The sequence below is a fragment of the Gopherus flavomarginatus genome, chromosome 2 (assembly GCF_025201925.1).
Source record: "Gopherus flavomarginatus isolate rGopFla2 chromosome 2, rGopFla2.mat.asm, whole genome shotgun sequence".
NCBI lineage: Eukaryota > Metazoa > Chordata > Testudines > Testudinidae > Gopherus > Gopherus flavomarginatus.
In genome coordinates, this window is record NC_066618.1 from 98,326,223 (window position 1) to 98,343,759 (window position 17,537).

The 17,537-nt window shown below is 42.3% G+C and overlaps 1 protein-coding gene across 9 annotated transcripts in view; it reads left to right on the forward strand.

Moving 5' to 3' along the window:
• The window catches only part of VOPP1 (VOPP1 WW domain binding protein), a 194,294-nt gene extending 177,100 nt beyond the window's left edge, over positions 1-17,194 (forward strand). For all 9 annotated transcript variants that reach the window (XM_050937829.1, XM_050937834.1, XM_050937830.1 and 6 more), the window contains 3 exons: positions 4,777-4,854; positions 5,900-6,036; positions 13,969-17,194. In XM_050937829.1, the coding sequence (XP_050793786.1) occupies positions 4,777-4,854; positions 5,900-6,036; positions 13,969-14,150 (397 nt within the window). In that variant the 3' untranslated portion in view covers positions 14,151-17,194. The remainder of the gene's footprint in view (positions 1-4,776; positions 4,855-5,899; positions 6,037-13,968) is intronic.
• The last annotated feature ends 343 nt before the right edge of the window (positions 17,195-17,537 follow it).

Genomic DNA, 17,537 nt, shown 5'->3' on the forward strand with positions numbered 1-17,537 from the left:
TTCTACACAGACTAGATCCTCTCTGGATTTAAGTAAATGCATTTTTTGACTTTTTTTCATTACCCAAACATACACGTTTTTGCCACCCATTTCCATCTCTCAGCGGCAGACCAGAGCCTTCTGCAGTAAGTGTGATCATTGAATCACCCAGTGTAGAAATGGACAAGCCCTCTCAGTTCACCCAGTCCATCTCCCTGCCAATACTAGTGTCTTGGCCAGTCTACTTTGAAATTTCCTTAGTGATGGGAATTTCTCTACTTCCCTTGGGAGACTGTTCCACAGCCTCATTGACGCCACTTTCCAAAAATCTTTCCCTGACTTTGCCCTTTCTTAATTTCATCTCATTAGTCGTAGTTAAATTCCCTTTCCTATCCTAAATAATTTCTCTCTTTCCCTTGATGTTTTTCACCCATCTGTAGCCTATCGTCATGATCCCTTGGATTAAAAAGAATCCCAGTGAGCTTTACAGACTTTACCCATGATATGCACAGAAATAATTTACATCTACTGGTGGAGTGCAGCCATCTCTGGGGTGAACCTTGGTTCTTTTCTGCTCTAGGAAGAGTTTGCCAGTGTCATGGAGACACACAGCTTTTGCTGGAATAGCTTATACCAGTTCCCTGAATGGAATAAGCAAAATAAACAAAATGCCTTTTTTTTTTGCCAGTATAACTATGTCTACGCTAGAGTTTTTGCTGGCATAGCTATGTCAGTTAGGGGTAGGATTTTTTTCACACTCCTAACCAACATTGCTATGCCAGGCAAACTTTTTAAGTGTAGACTCCTACGCTTACGCTTGATATATATACCTGCCCCTGGATATTTCCATTACATGCATCTGAGGAAGTGGGTATTCACCCACGAAAGCTCATGCTCCAAAACGTCTGTTAGTCTATAAGGTGCCACAGGATTCTTTGCTGCTTTTACGCTTACGTGTAGACCAGGCCTCGGAAACTGTTTAGCAACACATTACCTAATAACATAGAGAGAAGTGAAGGAGAATGCTATCCTCATTTGAAATCAGTGTTGAAAGAGGCTTGCAGTAAGAAATTTTGGTGGGAGAGGAGCTCTCTTATAACCTTTAATCTAGTGAATAGGTACTCACCCAGGATGTGAGACTCTTGAATCAAGTCTTCCTTTCTCTTGAAGGGGAGAAGGGATTTAAATAGGGACCAGCCACCTCTCAGGTGAGTGCCCTAACTACCAGACTGTGGGATATTCTGAATATTCTCCCTCAGTCTCCTATTGAAGTTATTCCACTTTAATTCAATAATTAAATATTAATTGAGCCAGTGAAAGTGTTAGAATGACTCTCTAGCTGCGTCCAGACACTAATAGCAAAGGATTAGCTAGCCTTCTGCAGGACCTTAAGAGCAGTAGCAGCAAATAAACCATTGATTTTTCAATGTTTTGGCACTGCTGTTAAGTGATGGGAAATGCTAACAATTGCACGTACACTACCCTGTTGATTTAAGAATGTTCTGTATATATTTGTTCATTCTTTTTTTTTAAATCAATATTAAATGGATCCTTTTTTTTTAATGAGGAAAAAGTGAATGCTCTTGTGGTGCCAGGTGTTTTAGAGATTCTTTCCTGAATCAATATATTAGTTCATTTTCACAGAACCAAGCAGAAAGTACAATAATTGTCCTCAGAGGAGCTGCCTCAGAAAGCTTAATTGCTATTTTGAAATAGAGATTTGACGTAAAAGGCCTGAGTCACAGAGGGCCCTCAGCCTGGCCTCCTTTTGTGCACATGCGACTTTGCGCAATAAGCATGCATGCATTTTTAAAATATTATCAACTACACACACACACACTAACAACTGTACATGCAGGGGACAGAATTGATCTGTGCAGACCCTTGGAACATTCCTTCAAAGGATCTCAACTGCTTTATAAACATTCATAAATTAAGCCTCCCTTCCTCCCTCTTTTTATCCCTGTTTTACAGGTAGGGAAACTGAGGCACAGAGAAGTAAAAGAGACACTGCCAACTTGAAACTCTGTCAGTTTAAAGAGAAAAGAATTAAAAGTTGTTTCGGGCATTACACTTGGCCTAGATACCCTCTTGTCAATTTTTGTGGTTTTAATAACCATAGTTTCCTGTTTTAAAAACGTCCGTCCCCGTTTGCTGTGTGGAAAAACCCATCCAAACAAAAAGGGAGAATGACTAGCTGATGACTCTACACAAAGGACTATCTAATACTAGAAGTAAGCAAGCTGAAAGAATAAAGAAAAAATACTTTTCTCTATTCTTGATAGGTTCTTTACATTTTAGTGACAGCACCTAAACAGCGTAGGTGCCTAACTCTCATTGGACTTGGCAACTTGGGTTGTTTGAAAATCCCATTTAAGCACCTGGTTCCAATGGGAGTTTGGCATGTAGGCTTTTTTAAAAATCCTACTAGGCATTATCAGCTGGTTGATGTTTCAGACTCTCTGGCTTGCCCGAGAAACTTCTGCAGAGTCACTGGAAAACTGTTCTACCACATTCCCTTGCATTACAGCTGCTCTTTGTGTATTTTAAATTCTCGGACATCAAATAGCATCCTCCTCTTCTCCTTGGCCGTAGCATGTCATCTACTCAGAAATAATCCCTAAGAACAAGGGAGCCAATTTTCAAACAGCAGGGCCTGAAGCCTATGTGCATTCACCTGCATTTGTGAATGCCGATTTGTTAACTGAGCATGTAAATGGGTAATTGTGCATGCAGATAACCAATTGATTTCTACATGCAAATGTGGGTGCACAGGCACAAACCTAGCTTCTGCTTTTTAAAAATTTGGCTCAAATTAGATTCATACATTGGGCATATTAAAGTAATTCAAAGCAGTTGCTGATTATTTTCCTCTTGTCTTATCTGGATTTGGCAATCTGAATCATATTCCCATTCGAGGGCATATTTTGTCAGCTAACCCCTTAGGCTGTTCGTGTATCACAGCTCCATGTTATCTCTGTCCTTTTTCCATCTTAGCATCTGGCTACTTTTCTTGCTGCTGCTGGAAGTGGCAGCCGCAATAAAAGCTGCTCGTGAGTTCACCCGTGAACACACATGTTGGCTTCAGCATTAGTGACATTTTCCTTACCCTTTCAATGGATAGTGCTAAAATATTTTCTAAACTGTTTTTTCCATATAAAATGTTAGATTGACATGTTTATTGGAGAAAAGTCTGCTAGTTAAATGCATGGCATGGGACTCTTGGCTTTTTGAAATCCACTCCTGAAAAATCTTGGCTGGGAGTTCAAGTGTATCACTTTCTTTTTTTCATTTAATAAAACTGTATAAACGAAATGATTATTTTTCCTGAGTCTTTAGTGGATTTTTCTTTCAAGTTTCATTGGAGAAAAAGCTGCATGGAATGAACTCTGTAGGTTTGGGGATTTTTTCTCCCCTATTTTTCTCCAAACAGCTTTGCACTCTAAGAAGCCAAAATAATATTACAAGTTTTTTTTAATTTGAAGATATGGTAATAATACAAGGAGGTTTAGTCTGCCAGTTTGCAAAGGATCAGTGATCTTACTGCTGTGATCTTGTACTTCTGGTCTGTTGCCAATGAACAAAATCCAGCCTGCTTGACATTCAGTGTCTGCATTGTTCCCGTGCTGGAATGAAATGCAGCAATGCTGCTTTCCTCTACAACAGTGGTTTTCAACCTTTTTTCATTTGCTGACCCCTAAAAAATTTCAAATGGAGGTGCTGACCCCTTTTGGAAATCTTAGAGTCTGCAGACCACAGGTTGAAAACCGCTATTCTATGGTAATGACAACCTTTCATGGACCCTTTAGGCATAGTCTGCGGACCCCCAGGGGTCTGAAGACCACAGGTTGAAAACCACTGGTCTTCAACAAGCTCCACTGTATAAAATTAAATGCTCCAACAAGTCATTTTAGGAGGCTTAAAAGGGGGGCATAGAAGAAGGCTGTTTGAATAATGTGCAGCAATACTTATGAGTGGCAAAAAAACCCTGTACAACAGGTCTGAACATATGAACCAGTAATTGAATACTCCAGTCCTTAGCAAGTAGTTACTCTAGTCAATTGGACTATTGCCTAGGTATGGCTGTAGGAGTCAGATACGGATTACTATTCACAGAATGTGTGTGTGTGTGTGTGTGTGTGTGTGTGTGTAACTTTGTATTAAAGTGACACTGATGCCATGGGTCTGATTTTTACACTGGTGTAAGTCAGGAGAAACTCCAGGGACATCAGTGGTGTAAGCCCAGTATCAGTTGAGAGGACAATCAGGCCCTCTGTTACTATCTGTGGTGATGATAATGTTCTTTATAGCCCCAAATTAGCAGCGTTTCCACTCTCTAGAGCAGTGGTTCACAATCTGCGGGCTTCTTGCAGCTGCAGCCAATGTGACATCCTCAGGGCCATACAGGTAGTATATGTGTTGTGTGGATGCAGCCCATGTAACACACAGAGAGCTGCTGATGCAGCCCACAGTGGTATTTATAGGTGGAGAACCACTCACTGCTTTGAGAGAACCCCAGCTGTGCTTTGTGCCACCATGGCAACAATGTAACATTTTTCCTTCCAGATTTGTGCAGTCATAAATGATGCCCTGGCCGTGAATCTAATTACATCTGAGTCGTTGACTCCTCTGTCTCTGTGTTTAGATGCTGTACTGTCAGTTCACAATAACTGGATTTGATAGAGATTTTACTGTTCAGTTTATATTCCCCCCTTGGCACTAGATTTTGATATGATGCATTTTTACTTTAAGTGACAAACACTCCCAAAATGACCTTTTCTCTTTATTCCTATGTAGATGTCGCTCCTATGAAGATTGCTGTGGGTCAAGATGCTGCGTAAGAGCCCTCTCTATCCAGCGACTCTGGTATTTTTGGTAGGTTAGGACTTCTTTTTTTTCTGAACACGGATCCTATACTTGCCTCATTTTAAGAGAGCCCGATAAACCACCACATTTCCTGCCTGGGTATTTTATATAGTTAACATTTAAAATATATAGGCTGAGATTTTCAAAGCTGCATAGGAGATTTAGATGCATTGTTTGCATTTAAATGAATATGATGTCTGCATCTGAGTCCCCAAGGCAGCTTTGCAAATCTCAGCCAGTATGTTCAGGATAAACACTTTCGGATAACAGAGCCAAAGGGAATTTATGAATGTTGGCTTGGTGATGTGGGACCAAATTCTGCTGTCCTTTACATCAGTTTAGAATTTGGCCCATGTCATCCAGTGGTCTATGCTTCCACGCAACTTTTGTACCTTCAACCCTTCTCTCCGTCAGCCAGAAGGGATCCCTGCAAAGCAAACCTACTTAGCATCTGGGCTGAAAGAGGAGCATTTGTGTTGTTCAACAATGACCCCTCTGGTCAGTTTAAGGAATGGCATGGCTATGCTCCAAAGAAATCCCCTCTGGTACACCTTGTTCCAAAGAAGGGGCATGTGGACCTAAGTCATTTATTTCCATCAATATTATTTGGAATTTTGATCCAAGCAAATCTTGGTGAGGTAAAGAGGTGTCAGGAGGGGACAGATGAGCCCATAACCCCAGAGTTGGGGGAAGAAGACAGTAGTCTCCCAGCGCTGCTGGCCTAATCACTATTGTTCCTGTAAGCTAATGAGAGAAAATAGACTGGAAACCCACTATATGAACAAAAATACTCCTAAGAACAAAATCTCCTCAGTCACTGTAGAAATTTCAACTACGTGCTGGCATACACATGTATCTCAACTTGTGCAGTCCTGCTTTCAAGGAATAATATTTTCAGAAAATCCTGATAACAGCATATGGGGGCTGATGGTTAGAGGGTAATGATCTTGGTTTCTTTTATCTATGAATTTTTGAATAACCCCAGCTTCCTGAGGCCCTGCACTTTAGATGGATGCCATCTCCAAGTTTGACTTTTCCTCCTTCTTTTGCTCAGGTTTCTTCTCATGATGGGCGTTCTGTTCTGCTGCGGAGCTGGTTTCTTCATCCGAAGGCGGATGTACCCTCCTCCGCTCGTAGAAGAACCTACTTTTAATGTATCCTACACCAGACAACCAGCCAACACTGCAGCAGGTCAGAGACTACTTATATGCTAGCCTAATTTCTTCTGTGTGCACAGGAAATGTTTAAAAACCATGTGATTTTTAGCTAGGAGTAGCTGTTGCACTAGTTTAATTCACCACAGGTGATGGGGGTTCAAATTCTGCTTCGAGTATGTGGCACCATTTGTGAATGTACACCCAATACTATTGAGATCCAGTAGGCGATAAGAATGGGTCAGACCAATGGTCCATCTAGCCCAGTATTCTGTCTTCCGATAGTGGCTGCCAGGTGCTTCAGAGGAATGAACAGAAGGGCAATCACAGTGCTCACAATTCTCTTTCAAAAGAATTTTTGCATTTCTTTTACTAATCCCTTCTAGAGGGTTCTTCCCCCACTGGTTTTATAACTTATGTCCATGAATGCAAACAGAATAGGAAAACAGTTAATCACATTGCCTGTTGCTCTGCGTATGTTGCAATGCCACATTAGCAATGATGTTCCTCTTTTATATGAATAATAAGGAACAGTTTCCCATAGTTGATACAATATACTTGAAAATACCTTTGCTAGAATGAGACAACCAAACATTTTCCTTCTGTGATCCTACCTAACTGTGGCTTTTCCATTTTTGCTGTGCCCTTTGTGTTATGGAATACTGCTTTAGAAGTGGGAAAACACTACTTCTTCCTTATCAGTCTGAGCATTCTTCAACTGTCAAACAATGATTTTGAGGAAGTCTGAAGGATCAGCTGATCCCTCCATTCCCCCCAGCCTACTCCTACCCTGTCCCCTAAACAGTCCCACCAAGAGAGCCCTTCAGAGGGCATGTATGCTCTGTGGGACTTCTTGAATCCTGTCCCTTCCAGTTATGAGACCTTCTCTAGCTGCAGACATACCTGTGCTAGTTGCACTTTAGCTAGCTCAAAATAGCAGTGAGGATGTGGTGGTGTGGGCTTCGCATCAGCTGCACAAGCGAGTCTGTACTCAGGAAGGTCAGACAGACTTGTGCACCCCATGCTGAAGCCCAGACCGGTACATCTTCACTGCTATTTTTAGCAAGCTAGCTAGAGTACAGCTAGCATAGGTATGTGAATGCGAGCTGCAAATCACACCCCTAGCTGCAGTGTACACAAACTCTTAAGACATCCCTATGCTCCCAACTTGGAGTACATTGCCTCACAGATAGAGCTGGCTGCAGGATGATTATTCCATTTCTTGTCCGCTTTCCAGGTTTCAAAATTTTGTTTTTGTTCTGCATTGGAATGAAACCAAAACGTTTCCAACATTTTCACAAAACAGATATTGTGTCAAAACATCTGTTTTCCCATTGGAAAGGTCAGGGTTTCATTTCTCTGAAAGTGACTGGAGAGTCCACCCTGAACCTCAGAAACTTTCCTGATGAAAATTTGGTCAAAGTGTATACGTCTTCGCAAAACATTTCAGCTTCAATGAAGCAGCATATTTCAATGGAAAAAGATTAGTCGAAAATGTTCCAACCAGTAATGTAATCACAAACTGCAGGTCACACAGAGATCTTAGGTTCAGACTTTCCAATCTCTCCCATATCCTATTGCACCCAGATACACTGCATAAGCTCTGGAAATACCCCTGCTCAGTGTTATCTGCATCCTTATGCATATGCATGCATATTGTCTTTCAGTCAGAGATCTAACTGCATCATATAAAAGGATACCCTTACTTCAGGATCCCAGACACTCCCTTTTATTTTTATTTTTCCCCTTTAAGGTATTTCATTCTTTCATTTGTTAAACATATTAAATGCATAGGACATTCCATTCAACGTGAGAAACACACACACTTATTCTTTGCTTACCAATCACGCATTTGCGTAATGAGATAGTTTAGGTAGTTCTTTCCTGAGATGGAAGGAAAAAATAAAATATTATAAGTCTTGGAAGTAAACCAGTGGTTAAATATAAATAGGGAGCATCACATGGCTGGATAGGCAAATATATTTAATTGTTCTTAATGAGCTACACATGGCAGAAGTCATGTGGAAATAGAAAATAACTGTCTAGTTAAGTCTTTTAATGTCCTAGTTATGCCACATGATTTTAATTTTTTTTTTAAAAAGTCTTAAGATCTGATCTAAAGCCCATTGAAGTCAATGGGAGTCTTTCCCATTGGCTTTGGTGAGCTTTAGATTAGGCACTTAATTTGTAAGTGCTTTCTCAGTCTCTCTCATATGAGTCTCAGTCCCAGTGACTCTGAATTCTTCTGCATTTCCGACCATGCCTGTCCTTTAAAATAAAGCACACTTAGGGCCTGCGAGGTACTGAGCACCTATGACTCACATTGGGAGGGGTGGAAGGGTAGCTCAGTGGCTTGAGTATTGGCCTGCTAAACCCAGGGTTGTGAGTTCAATCCTTAAGGGGGCCATTTAGGGATCTAGGGCAAAAGTCTGTCTGGGGATTGGTCCTGCTTTGAACAGGGGGTTGGACCAGATGATCTTCTGAGGTCCCTTCCAACCCTGATGTTCTATGATTCAATGGATTTGTGGCTGCCTAGCACCCCATTTTTGAAGGTCTAATGAGCTTGAATAGTTCTGATATACTAGGCAATAAACGTAAACACCTGGGATTTGACCCTGCAAGAAGGTCAGGATCCAGCCCTTATTTTGCTTTTGGGTTTATTGAAAGTGTCGCTGATCTGAATACCAGTGTGGAAATTAAACTGATTACTATGATGTAGTTGTGCAAGACATTTTAACAATAATAATTGCAGAATGCAAGGAGTTCCCCCACTCCTCGCCCGAGTTCCCTTTGTGGAAGGAAAAGTGAGGAAAAATGCTGAAATGTGCAAGCACCTTCTTTGTGGCAAAATGCTTAAGAAAAATAACACTGCTGTAATCACAGACATAGGCCCAAACACCCCTGCACTTTAGGGAAGCTTGGGTTTGGATCCAGTTCCCAGTCCAATCTCCATGGCTTGACTCCATTTCTATCATGGGAAAGTGGTTACATTGGATGGAAACAGGGGCAGGAGCTCTCTCATTGCCAAGCAAAGGAAGAGGGGAAGCTGTCTGGGAAGTGCTCCTTACCCAAGGCAGGGTGGAGAAGAAGCGCTCCTATCTGTTTGCAGAGAAGGAGGAGTTATGCTCCCGACCTGCTTCCCCTAACCTTAACCCCTGAATGGGCCAAAGCAAACACAAGATCCAGACACCCCAAGCTCCATGGATGTTTGGATCGGCACCTTATGGCTTAGGCCCATCTCTCTTTGAGACTAAGGGAATAAAAACTCAGTCTGAAAAAGCATTAAGTAGTGTGTAACACTAGTAGTGTGTCTCTGGGTTCCATCCTGTTGTCATATTGAATCCCCAGGCCACTGAGCCATGGAAATTGGTGATCAAATGTAAAATCCATGGGGGCTGCTTTCCTTACAGACGAAGTCGGAAGCAAGGCACCAAGGAGAAACTGCTGCTCCTTGACCACTTTATTCTGTTAACTCAGCTTTGCCATGAAAAAAGAGGGAAAGGAGGAAAGAACTTGATATATTCCCACAGACAAGCCCTGCAAAGTTCCTAGAGGGCATAACTTTTTAATTGCTGAAACCATATTCAATAGATTTTTATTGATCAGAAATTTTGGAGTCCTCATGGATAGTTCCCTGAAAACATCTGCTCAATGTGCAGCAGCAGTCAAAAAATGTACTGGAATTCTTGGAGCCGTTAGGAAAGGGATAGATAATAAAACAAAAAATATCATAATGCCACTGTATAAATTCATGGTAGGCCCACACCGTGAATACTGCATGCAGTTCTGGTCATCCTATCTCAAAACCAAAAAATATTAGACTTGGAAAAGGTGCAGAGAATGGCAACAAAAATGACTGGGATATGGAACAGCTTCCGTATGAGGAGAGATTAAAAAGACTGGGACTGTTCAGCTTAGAAAAGAGAGGATTAAAGGGGTTTATGATAGAGGTCTGTAAAATCATGAATGGGATGGAGAAAGTGAATAGGGAAGTGCTGTTTACTCCTTCCGATAACACAAGAACCAGGGACCACCCAATGAAATGAATAGGCAGCTAGTTTAAAACAAACATAAGGAAATTCTTCTTCACACAATGGACAGTCAACCTATGGAACTCATTACAGGGAATTTTGTGAAGGCTAAAAGTATAACTGGGTTAAAAAAAGAATTAGATAAGTTCGTGGAGGATAGAACCATCAATGACTATTAATTAGCCAACATGGTCAGGGATGTAACTGCATGTTCCATGTGTCCCTAAAACTCCAGCTGTCAGAAGCTGGGACTGGACGACAGGGGATGGATCACTCAAATTGCCCTGTTTTGTTCTTTCTCTCTGAAACTTCTGGCATTGGTCACTATCAGAGACATGATACTGGGCTAGATGGACCATTGCTCTGACCCAGTATGGCCATTCTTATCCTCTTATGATCATTATGATATCTAGAGTTTGAAATCTATCTCCCATCATTCTTAATGGGAGTATAATGTCTCTGATTCTCTGGGTACCACATAGTTTTTCATTTGAGCATATATTTCCTGTTGTTCTGGGCCCAGATTTCATTATTGGCATGTGATGAATTCGACATTTCTTAATCTTACTCTGTGCTAAGAAAACCTGTCCCATAATATTAGCTAGACTTGTATTGCCTTCAGTTGGAGCTGGATTGGGCCTCACACTTGTCTGTCTTAAAGCGGGGTTGTGAGCTTGAGATGCAATCCAAGAGGCAATACCATTCAGTACATTGTAAAATACCAGGTGCATTTTTTTGTATCTTGGAAGATTTTAGAAAAAGATCTTGGTTAAAAATAAAGTAATAAGAAAAGCAAGCTCCCAAAGCTATTTCTTTGTAATTGCAGCATACCTGACAGGGGCAAAAAATCAGTGTCGGCAAATAAGTACCAAAACCCCAGGGCACCAAGAGCAATTTACAAAACACAAATGGGAGTTGGATCAGGCTCTGAGAGGAGATAGTTAACCAGCAGCAGCAGGTATAGGCTGTTCAGCTTTTCTAAGTGTAATGGCTTAGATCTCATGGGGCCAGTCTGCTCAAGGAAGAATCACAGATGCACCTGGAACAGTGTGTGTATTCTCCTATAGAACCCCACCCTGGCATGTACAAATGCCAATTGACGTGTTCATACAGCATTTGGCAGGCTCAGCTGATAGGTAGGTACATCCAGTGGTCCCTTCTTTGAAAAAGTGGCCCTTGCTGTTTTTGTCATGCTGCACAGATCCAGACAGAAGGAAGTTTGATTATTATAGCTGTAAAATGCCTGTTATCTGTTGCAGTGTGAATTCTTGCACCACTGTAAGGAGGCTCCATCTTAAAGAGGTTTTCTTACTCAGATTTGGCTGTAATATCACCTTTGGTTAAACTTGCTAATTTTCAGGTAGCTATCACCAGGAATCTAGCTTATTCCCTTAGGGCAGTGTTTCCCAAAGTTGGGATGCTGCTTGTTCAGGGAAAGCCCCTGGCGGGCCGGGCCGGTGTGTTTACCTGCCCCGTCCGCAGGTTTGGCCAGTCATGGTCCCCACTGGCTGCGGTTCGCTGCTCCAGGCCAATGGGAGCTGCTAGAAGCGGCAGCCAGTATGTCCCTCAGCCTGCTCCACTACCAGCAGCTCCCATTGGCCTTCAGTGAAACAAGGTCAGTGGGAGCCACGATCGGCTGGACCTGCGGACGCGGCAGGTAAACAAACCAGCCTGACCCGCCAGGGGCTTTCCCTGAACAAGCGGCAGCCCAAGTTTGGGAAACAATGAATTAGGAATTAAGGTTTGCTAGAGCGCATTGTGCCGGTTGGTGGGGGTGAGAGGGAGGAAAGGCTTGTGGCAGTGAAGTAAATGGAAAGATGGATCTAGCCTTAGTACTGATTCTAGGCAAGCATTCTATCTAATCCCATCTTCCCATTTGCCACCTAGAAAACTCACAACCCCCCAGCTCTCCATCCTGTGTTTGTTGTTGTTTGTTACCGTAGTGCCGAGGAGCTCAGTACCCCATTGTGCTAGGCACTGTACAAACATAACAAAAAGACAGTCCCTGTCCTAACATGTTTACATTCTAAGTATGCAACAAGATGGATATGGACAGATCAGTGGGGAGTACAAAGAACAAGGAGACAAAGGTACATGTACATGGATACATGTCTGTCTGGCAGACTGCCTGGAAGCCACGGACCCTGGAAGCCCTGGGGTTCCTCAGCCATGAGACATGTGGACTGCTGCAGAACCAGGTGGACACACCTGTGGGAAACCTATTTGGATACCTGCCGGACTTTGGTGAAATTGAACCAGCTCTGCAAAGTGTTTTGATTTTACTGAATCTTTAAATTTCAACGGAAAAAATGTGTCATTGGAATTTTTCCGACCAGTTCTAATTACTGGAATGGAGAGGCATTGTGGGTGGGGAACTGGACTGGGACACAGAAGCCCTAGGTTCTGTTCCTGCCTCTGCCACTGGCTTGCTGTGTGAGCTCAGACAGCTCACTTCATGTCTCTGTGCCTCTGCCTTCCACCTCCAAGCCATCGTCTGTTTAGATTTAAACACTTTGGGTATGTCTACACTACCTGCCGGATCTCGTAGCTGAAGTTGTGTATCTTAGATTGATCCCCCCACCCCCTCCAGTGTAGACCAGGCCTTTGAGACATGGACTGTTCAGGGGTGCTGGAACAATGTGTACAGTAGGGGGTGCTGAGAACCATTGAACCAAACTGTAAACCCTGCATATGATGGAAACCACTTGCAGCCAGGGGGTGCGGCAGCTCCCCCCACACCCTTAGTTCCAGCACCTATGGGACTGTGTGTTACCCAGTCTTTTTACAGCACCTAACACAGTGGGCCCCTGATCTCAGCTGGGACCTGTAGACACTACTGTAATATAATACTGATACAATACTAATCATCATACTTCCCAGGCATATTTGGTGTTTGACTAATGATTCTTTTTCATCATATTAAAAATGCTGCTTTTAGTGACTTACTTTCCTTTGTCATTAGATGTAGTGATTTATTAATGTGTTCTTTGATATGACTTTGGTTATGTGTTTACATTTTTTCCCTTTGAGCTAGTTGAAGTTTTGTGCCTAAATGAACTGACAGAATGTCAATGGCATCAAAGTTTCCTTGGTGCGTAGAGTAACCATGTTTGTTCTCAGTTCTCTCTGGCCTACGCTTATTGCTAATGTCAAAGATGTTGCCATTAAGTTAGTGAAGAACTACAGAACAGTCTTATTGGCAAGCATGTTGGTATTAACTGGGCCCTTAATGTTTGCTGCTCTGAATGTTGTTTCTTAGCTGACACAGCTAAGTACGTTGATACGTGTTCTAGGGTTTCCATCTAATTTTTCTTAGGGATCTTGGGGATTTATCCTTGGGGATATGTCCTTACTGTATTCAAACAGTATCTGCAGGCAACTTGATATAGAATACATGCATGTCGGTTAAAGGCTGTGAGTGTAGGTTGAGATCCTGTCGTGTATTTTCTCTACAAAGTGAATTTAGTGCTCCTAACTGGTGCAGGTTCAACGGCCCTGGAAACTGAACTCTTCTATCCACAGAAGAAGTAGTGACAGGGCAAGCATCTCCAGTGCTCATGATCTGGAGGAAGCACCTTTAGGGGGTGAAAGGTAGTTCCATCTCTGGGTCCATTCAGTCCTTCAGTTGTCTTCTGAGACTCCCAGCCAGGGTGCCAGTAAGCGTGATGATGATTTTGTTATGGTGTCAACAGCTGCCCACTGGACTGAGACCACCAACCTCATGTGACTGGGCAGCCATCAGATGGAAACAACTTGTGTGCATTGTCTTTGCCATGTGTCACATACTCCAGTTAAAACCTACTATGTATCATTTGCCTTTAGAGAAGAGCACATCTGTGCTTTCCCTAGCATTGGAGCAGCATGATACTAGCCTGTCTGTTTGTTATAAATTTACCATTGCGTTGTAAATTAATGTATTTTCTCTCCATTTCTTTTAGGATCACAGCAACCAGGGATGCCATACTACACAGATCCGGGAGGACCTGTGATGAACCCCATGGCTATGGCTTTCCATGTCCAGCCCAACTCCCCACAAGGAAATCCAGCGTACCCACCTCCGCCCTCTTACTGCAACGCACCACCACCTCCATATGAGCAGGTGGTGAAATCCTCCACATAACAACTCTGCAGCTCTGTTACTTGACTCTGTGAGAAGCAGGTGCCATTGCAAAGTGACTGGGGTAGAGGGCCTCTGTCTTTCTCAACACTTGCTAGTTCTCTAACTCTCCCTACACACACTCCCCATTAACATTACTTGCAAGGGATGATTTTTTTTTTGTAGTAGGGGGTAAATTTTCATTTTGATGTATTCAAAACTAAAGCAAGGTCTTTTAAATGCTTTTAATGGAAACCTATATTTAAATCCAGTATGTTTTCCCTTTATTTATTGTTTCAAAGGTGTATATTAACGCATTGTGGCAAAATACGGTAGCAGCTTTATGCAACCACAAAGTGATGCACACTCTCCTAAAACCCAGTAGACAAATGTGGTGTTTTACTAGAGTAGAAAGGAGAGAAGGCGTGAGTTGGAGGAAAGAGTCAGGGCAAGATATTTATGAGAAGTGTGACCACCAACCTCATGGCCTGTGGTTTTCTAGGAAAGCTCTGTTCTGAGACAAAGAAGGGGGACAGGATGTTATGGAATCCATCGAGCGAGGAAGTCGAGTCATGGCAGTGGGTTCTGTTTGGAACGAGTCCCACTTGAGAACTTCACTTCTATAAAAGGTGTGGGTCCAAGAAATTGTGAATGAGCAGGTCTGCAAGGTCTTCACCTGCACCTGGACTCTGAACTTGCCACTTTAAGCCTGGCTCCTCTTCTTCTTCTGACACTTTCTGGAGGGCTTTTTTTGTTGTTGTTGTTGTTGCTGCCAAGGATAAGATTGTAAAATATAGTTGATGACCTGTGTGTGGCAGGGAAAATGTTATCAGCTAACAGCTACACATCTACACTTGTAGAGAAACTACTTCGAAATATTTCAATACACAGAAGAATTTTCTGCCCTAAAATTAAAATGGAAAAAATGGGAACTTAGGCCCAGATCCTCAAGGTATTTGGGCACTGAACTTCCATCTGGGCCTTGGGTCCCAATCTTGCTCCCTTTGAAGTCACTGGGAGTTTTGTCATTGACTTCACTGGGTGATGATTGGGTCCTTGTTCCATACAACGTGCTAGCTCACTGGGTTTGGTTATGGTCTTATAGTCACAGAGAGAGCACAAAGGGTTTTGTCTTCTCCAAGCAAGAGATTTGAAAATCTTCTCTTAATGATGCTCTAAGTGCAATAACTTACTGGGATATATGTTTAAGGGTTGCTTCTGAGCCTAATGCATGGACACTTTGGCCATGCAATGCCACTTGCAGACGAGTCTCTGTGCATCATGCTGAAAATGTTCCCAGTTGTATTTGCCTCATACTCCTGGGAGGTTCTTTGAGTGGCAGTGGCTACTACCCAACATCTTCAAACAAACAAAACCTTTTCTCCTGATGTGTTAATGAATGGTTGTTTTTGCAGACATTTTCCCACTTATTTTGATTGTTTCCAATTAAAGTGTGGTGTTTTTTATTGCTGTTTGAACTGAAGAATCACCTCAACTATGAGCTCCTGGCACAAAACCTATAGAAATGTTTATTAACTTCCAATTAGTTACACCGGTGCCATCCCACTGGATGCCTGAGGGTGCCCATGTGTAACTGAATGCATACTCCCAAGACATCTGCATTGCGGAGATGTGGTTGAGGGCCTTATTTAGCCTGCAGAGCCTTTATCACTGGTGATGATTTGTGAGAATTTGGTTCTCAGAGCCCAGGCTGAGTTTGCAGGGCTAACAATCAGAGACCAACGTCTTTTTGCTTTTATACTGCGCACCTTCAGTACAGACCATACCGAGCACCAATAAACCCGGGAACGCCCTGTCCTCTTTTTAGTCCCTTTTCCGAGTGGAACTACCCTTCAAAGGATCAAATCCAGTAATCATAACTCAGGTGCAATTACTATTGAAAATCGCCACTTGTGTGACGTCTAGGAGAAAACTCTTTCTGCGCCCACTCCAGTACAACCCTGACACACTCTGGGAGGAACTGGCCTGATATAAATACACTGAAATTGCATTCATTTGAATTGTGTTACATTCACCAAAACCCAGCCTGGGACTTCAGCTAGAATCCTTAGGGTCACAGAAACACATTTCATAGACTCCAGTGGATCATTTGCAAGCAGCCTTAAGGGGCCAAATCCCAGTTCCACTGGAGTCAATGGGAGATTTGCCATTGATTTCAACTGGATCAAGATTTGGCCCAAACGCAAGGATTAAACTTGTTTAGCAAATAAAATATAAGCAGAGGATTCGTGCCAGGAGCAGTGGTAGCATTTCTGTAAGCCTTTGCACTGGATTTCATCTCGGCATGTAACTAATAGTCTTGCTTTCAAGAAGAAATAAATGAAGGGATAAAGATGACATCAGTTTAAAAATACTAACCTGTAAGGCTGGGCTGTTTTTGCATTTTCTAAATACAGTCTTTAAAAGGGCTTGTCTACACGAACATTTAGTTTGCGGCAAACTGAGGCGTGAATCTATCCTGTGTTAGCCTGCTGCGTCAAAACTGTCCACGTGGACCCTGCTGATGTGCAATAACAGTTCCTTAGTACGCTTTGATCTACCTGGCTTTGGAATAGGAGTAGGTCAAAGGGCATTAAGGAGTTGTTAGTGTGCATCAGTGTGGGGTAGATTCCCACTCCCCTCCCCCATTTGCTGTGAATTAAATGATCAAATAAGTAAATCCAAAGAGTATGTTTCTAAGCCTACGTACACTGTTACAAACCAAGAGGAACTCCAGTAAAGTCCACTCAGTTCCACTGGTATGAGATTAGAATCAGGCCCTGTTTTTCTACTTGCACTTATAGTAAAGTTCATAGGAAGTTAAATCAGATTGTATCCGACCATATTGTGTTTTAGAAGTGTTGAATGTGACATTCATATCTATTTATCTTTTTAGGGTAAAAAGAGACACTCATATTTACGGAGACTGTTAGATTTCACAATACATGGCAAAGCGCATTCCTTTCTGTAGTGCTGGGTTTAGTGCTATATTCCAACATGAAGTTTGACCTGATCTCTTGCTTATCCCTACAGCCTACTTTGCCGATTAAAAACCAATCAAATTCTAATATTTTCTGTTGTTCTTTTTCGCAAACTTAAAAGGGAGTTGGCTTTAAATAACAAACCAAACTTCGTTAAACCTTCTGTGTGATATTTTTGAGTGTCCTAGTGCGTCCTAGACATGAAAGGCAAAATTCCTCTCAACTCCACCCAACTGATCTTGACTAAGTTAACCTACCTGAATCTAAATTTACTGTAATCTCTTTATCATTGCACGTCTCTTGCTAGCACCCGAGGTGCCAGATCCTGTAAACACATATGTGCTTCACTTTAAGCAAGGAGGCTTCAGTGTGAGTACTCGGGGGCTGAAAATTAAGATTGCACATAAATGTTTGCAGGATTGCCTAACCA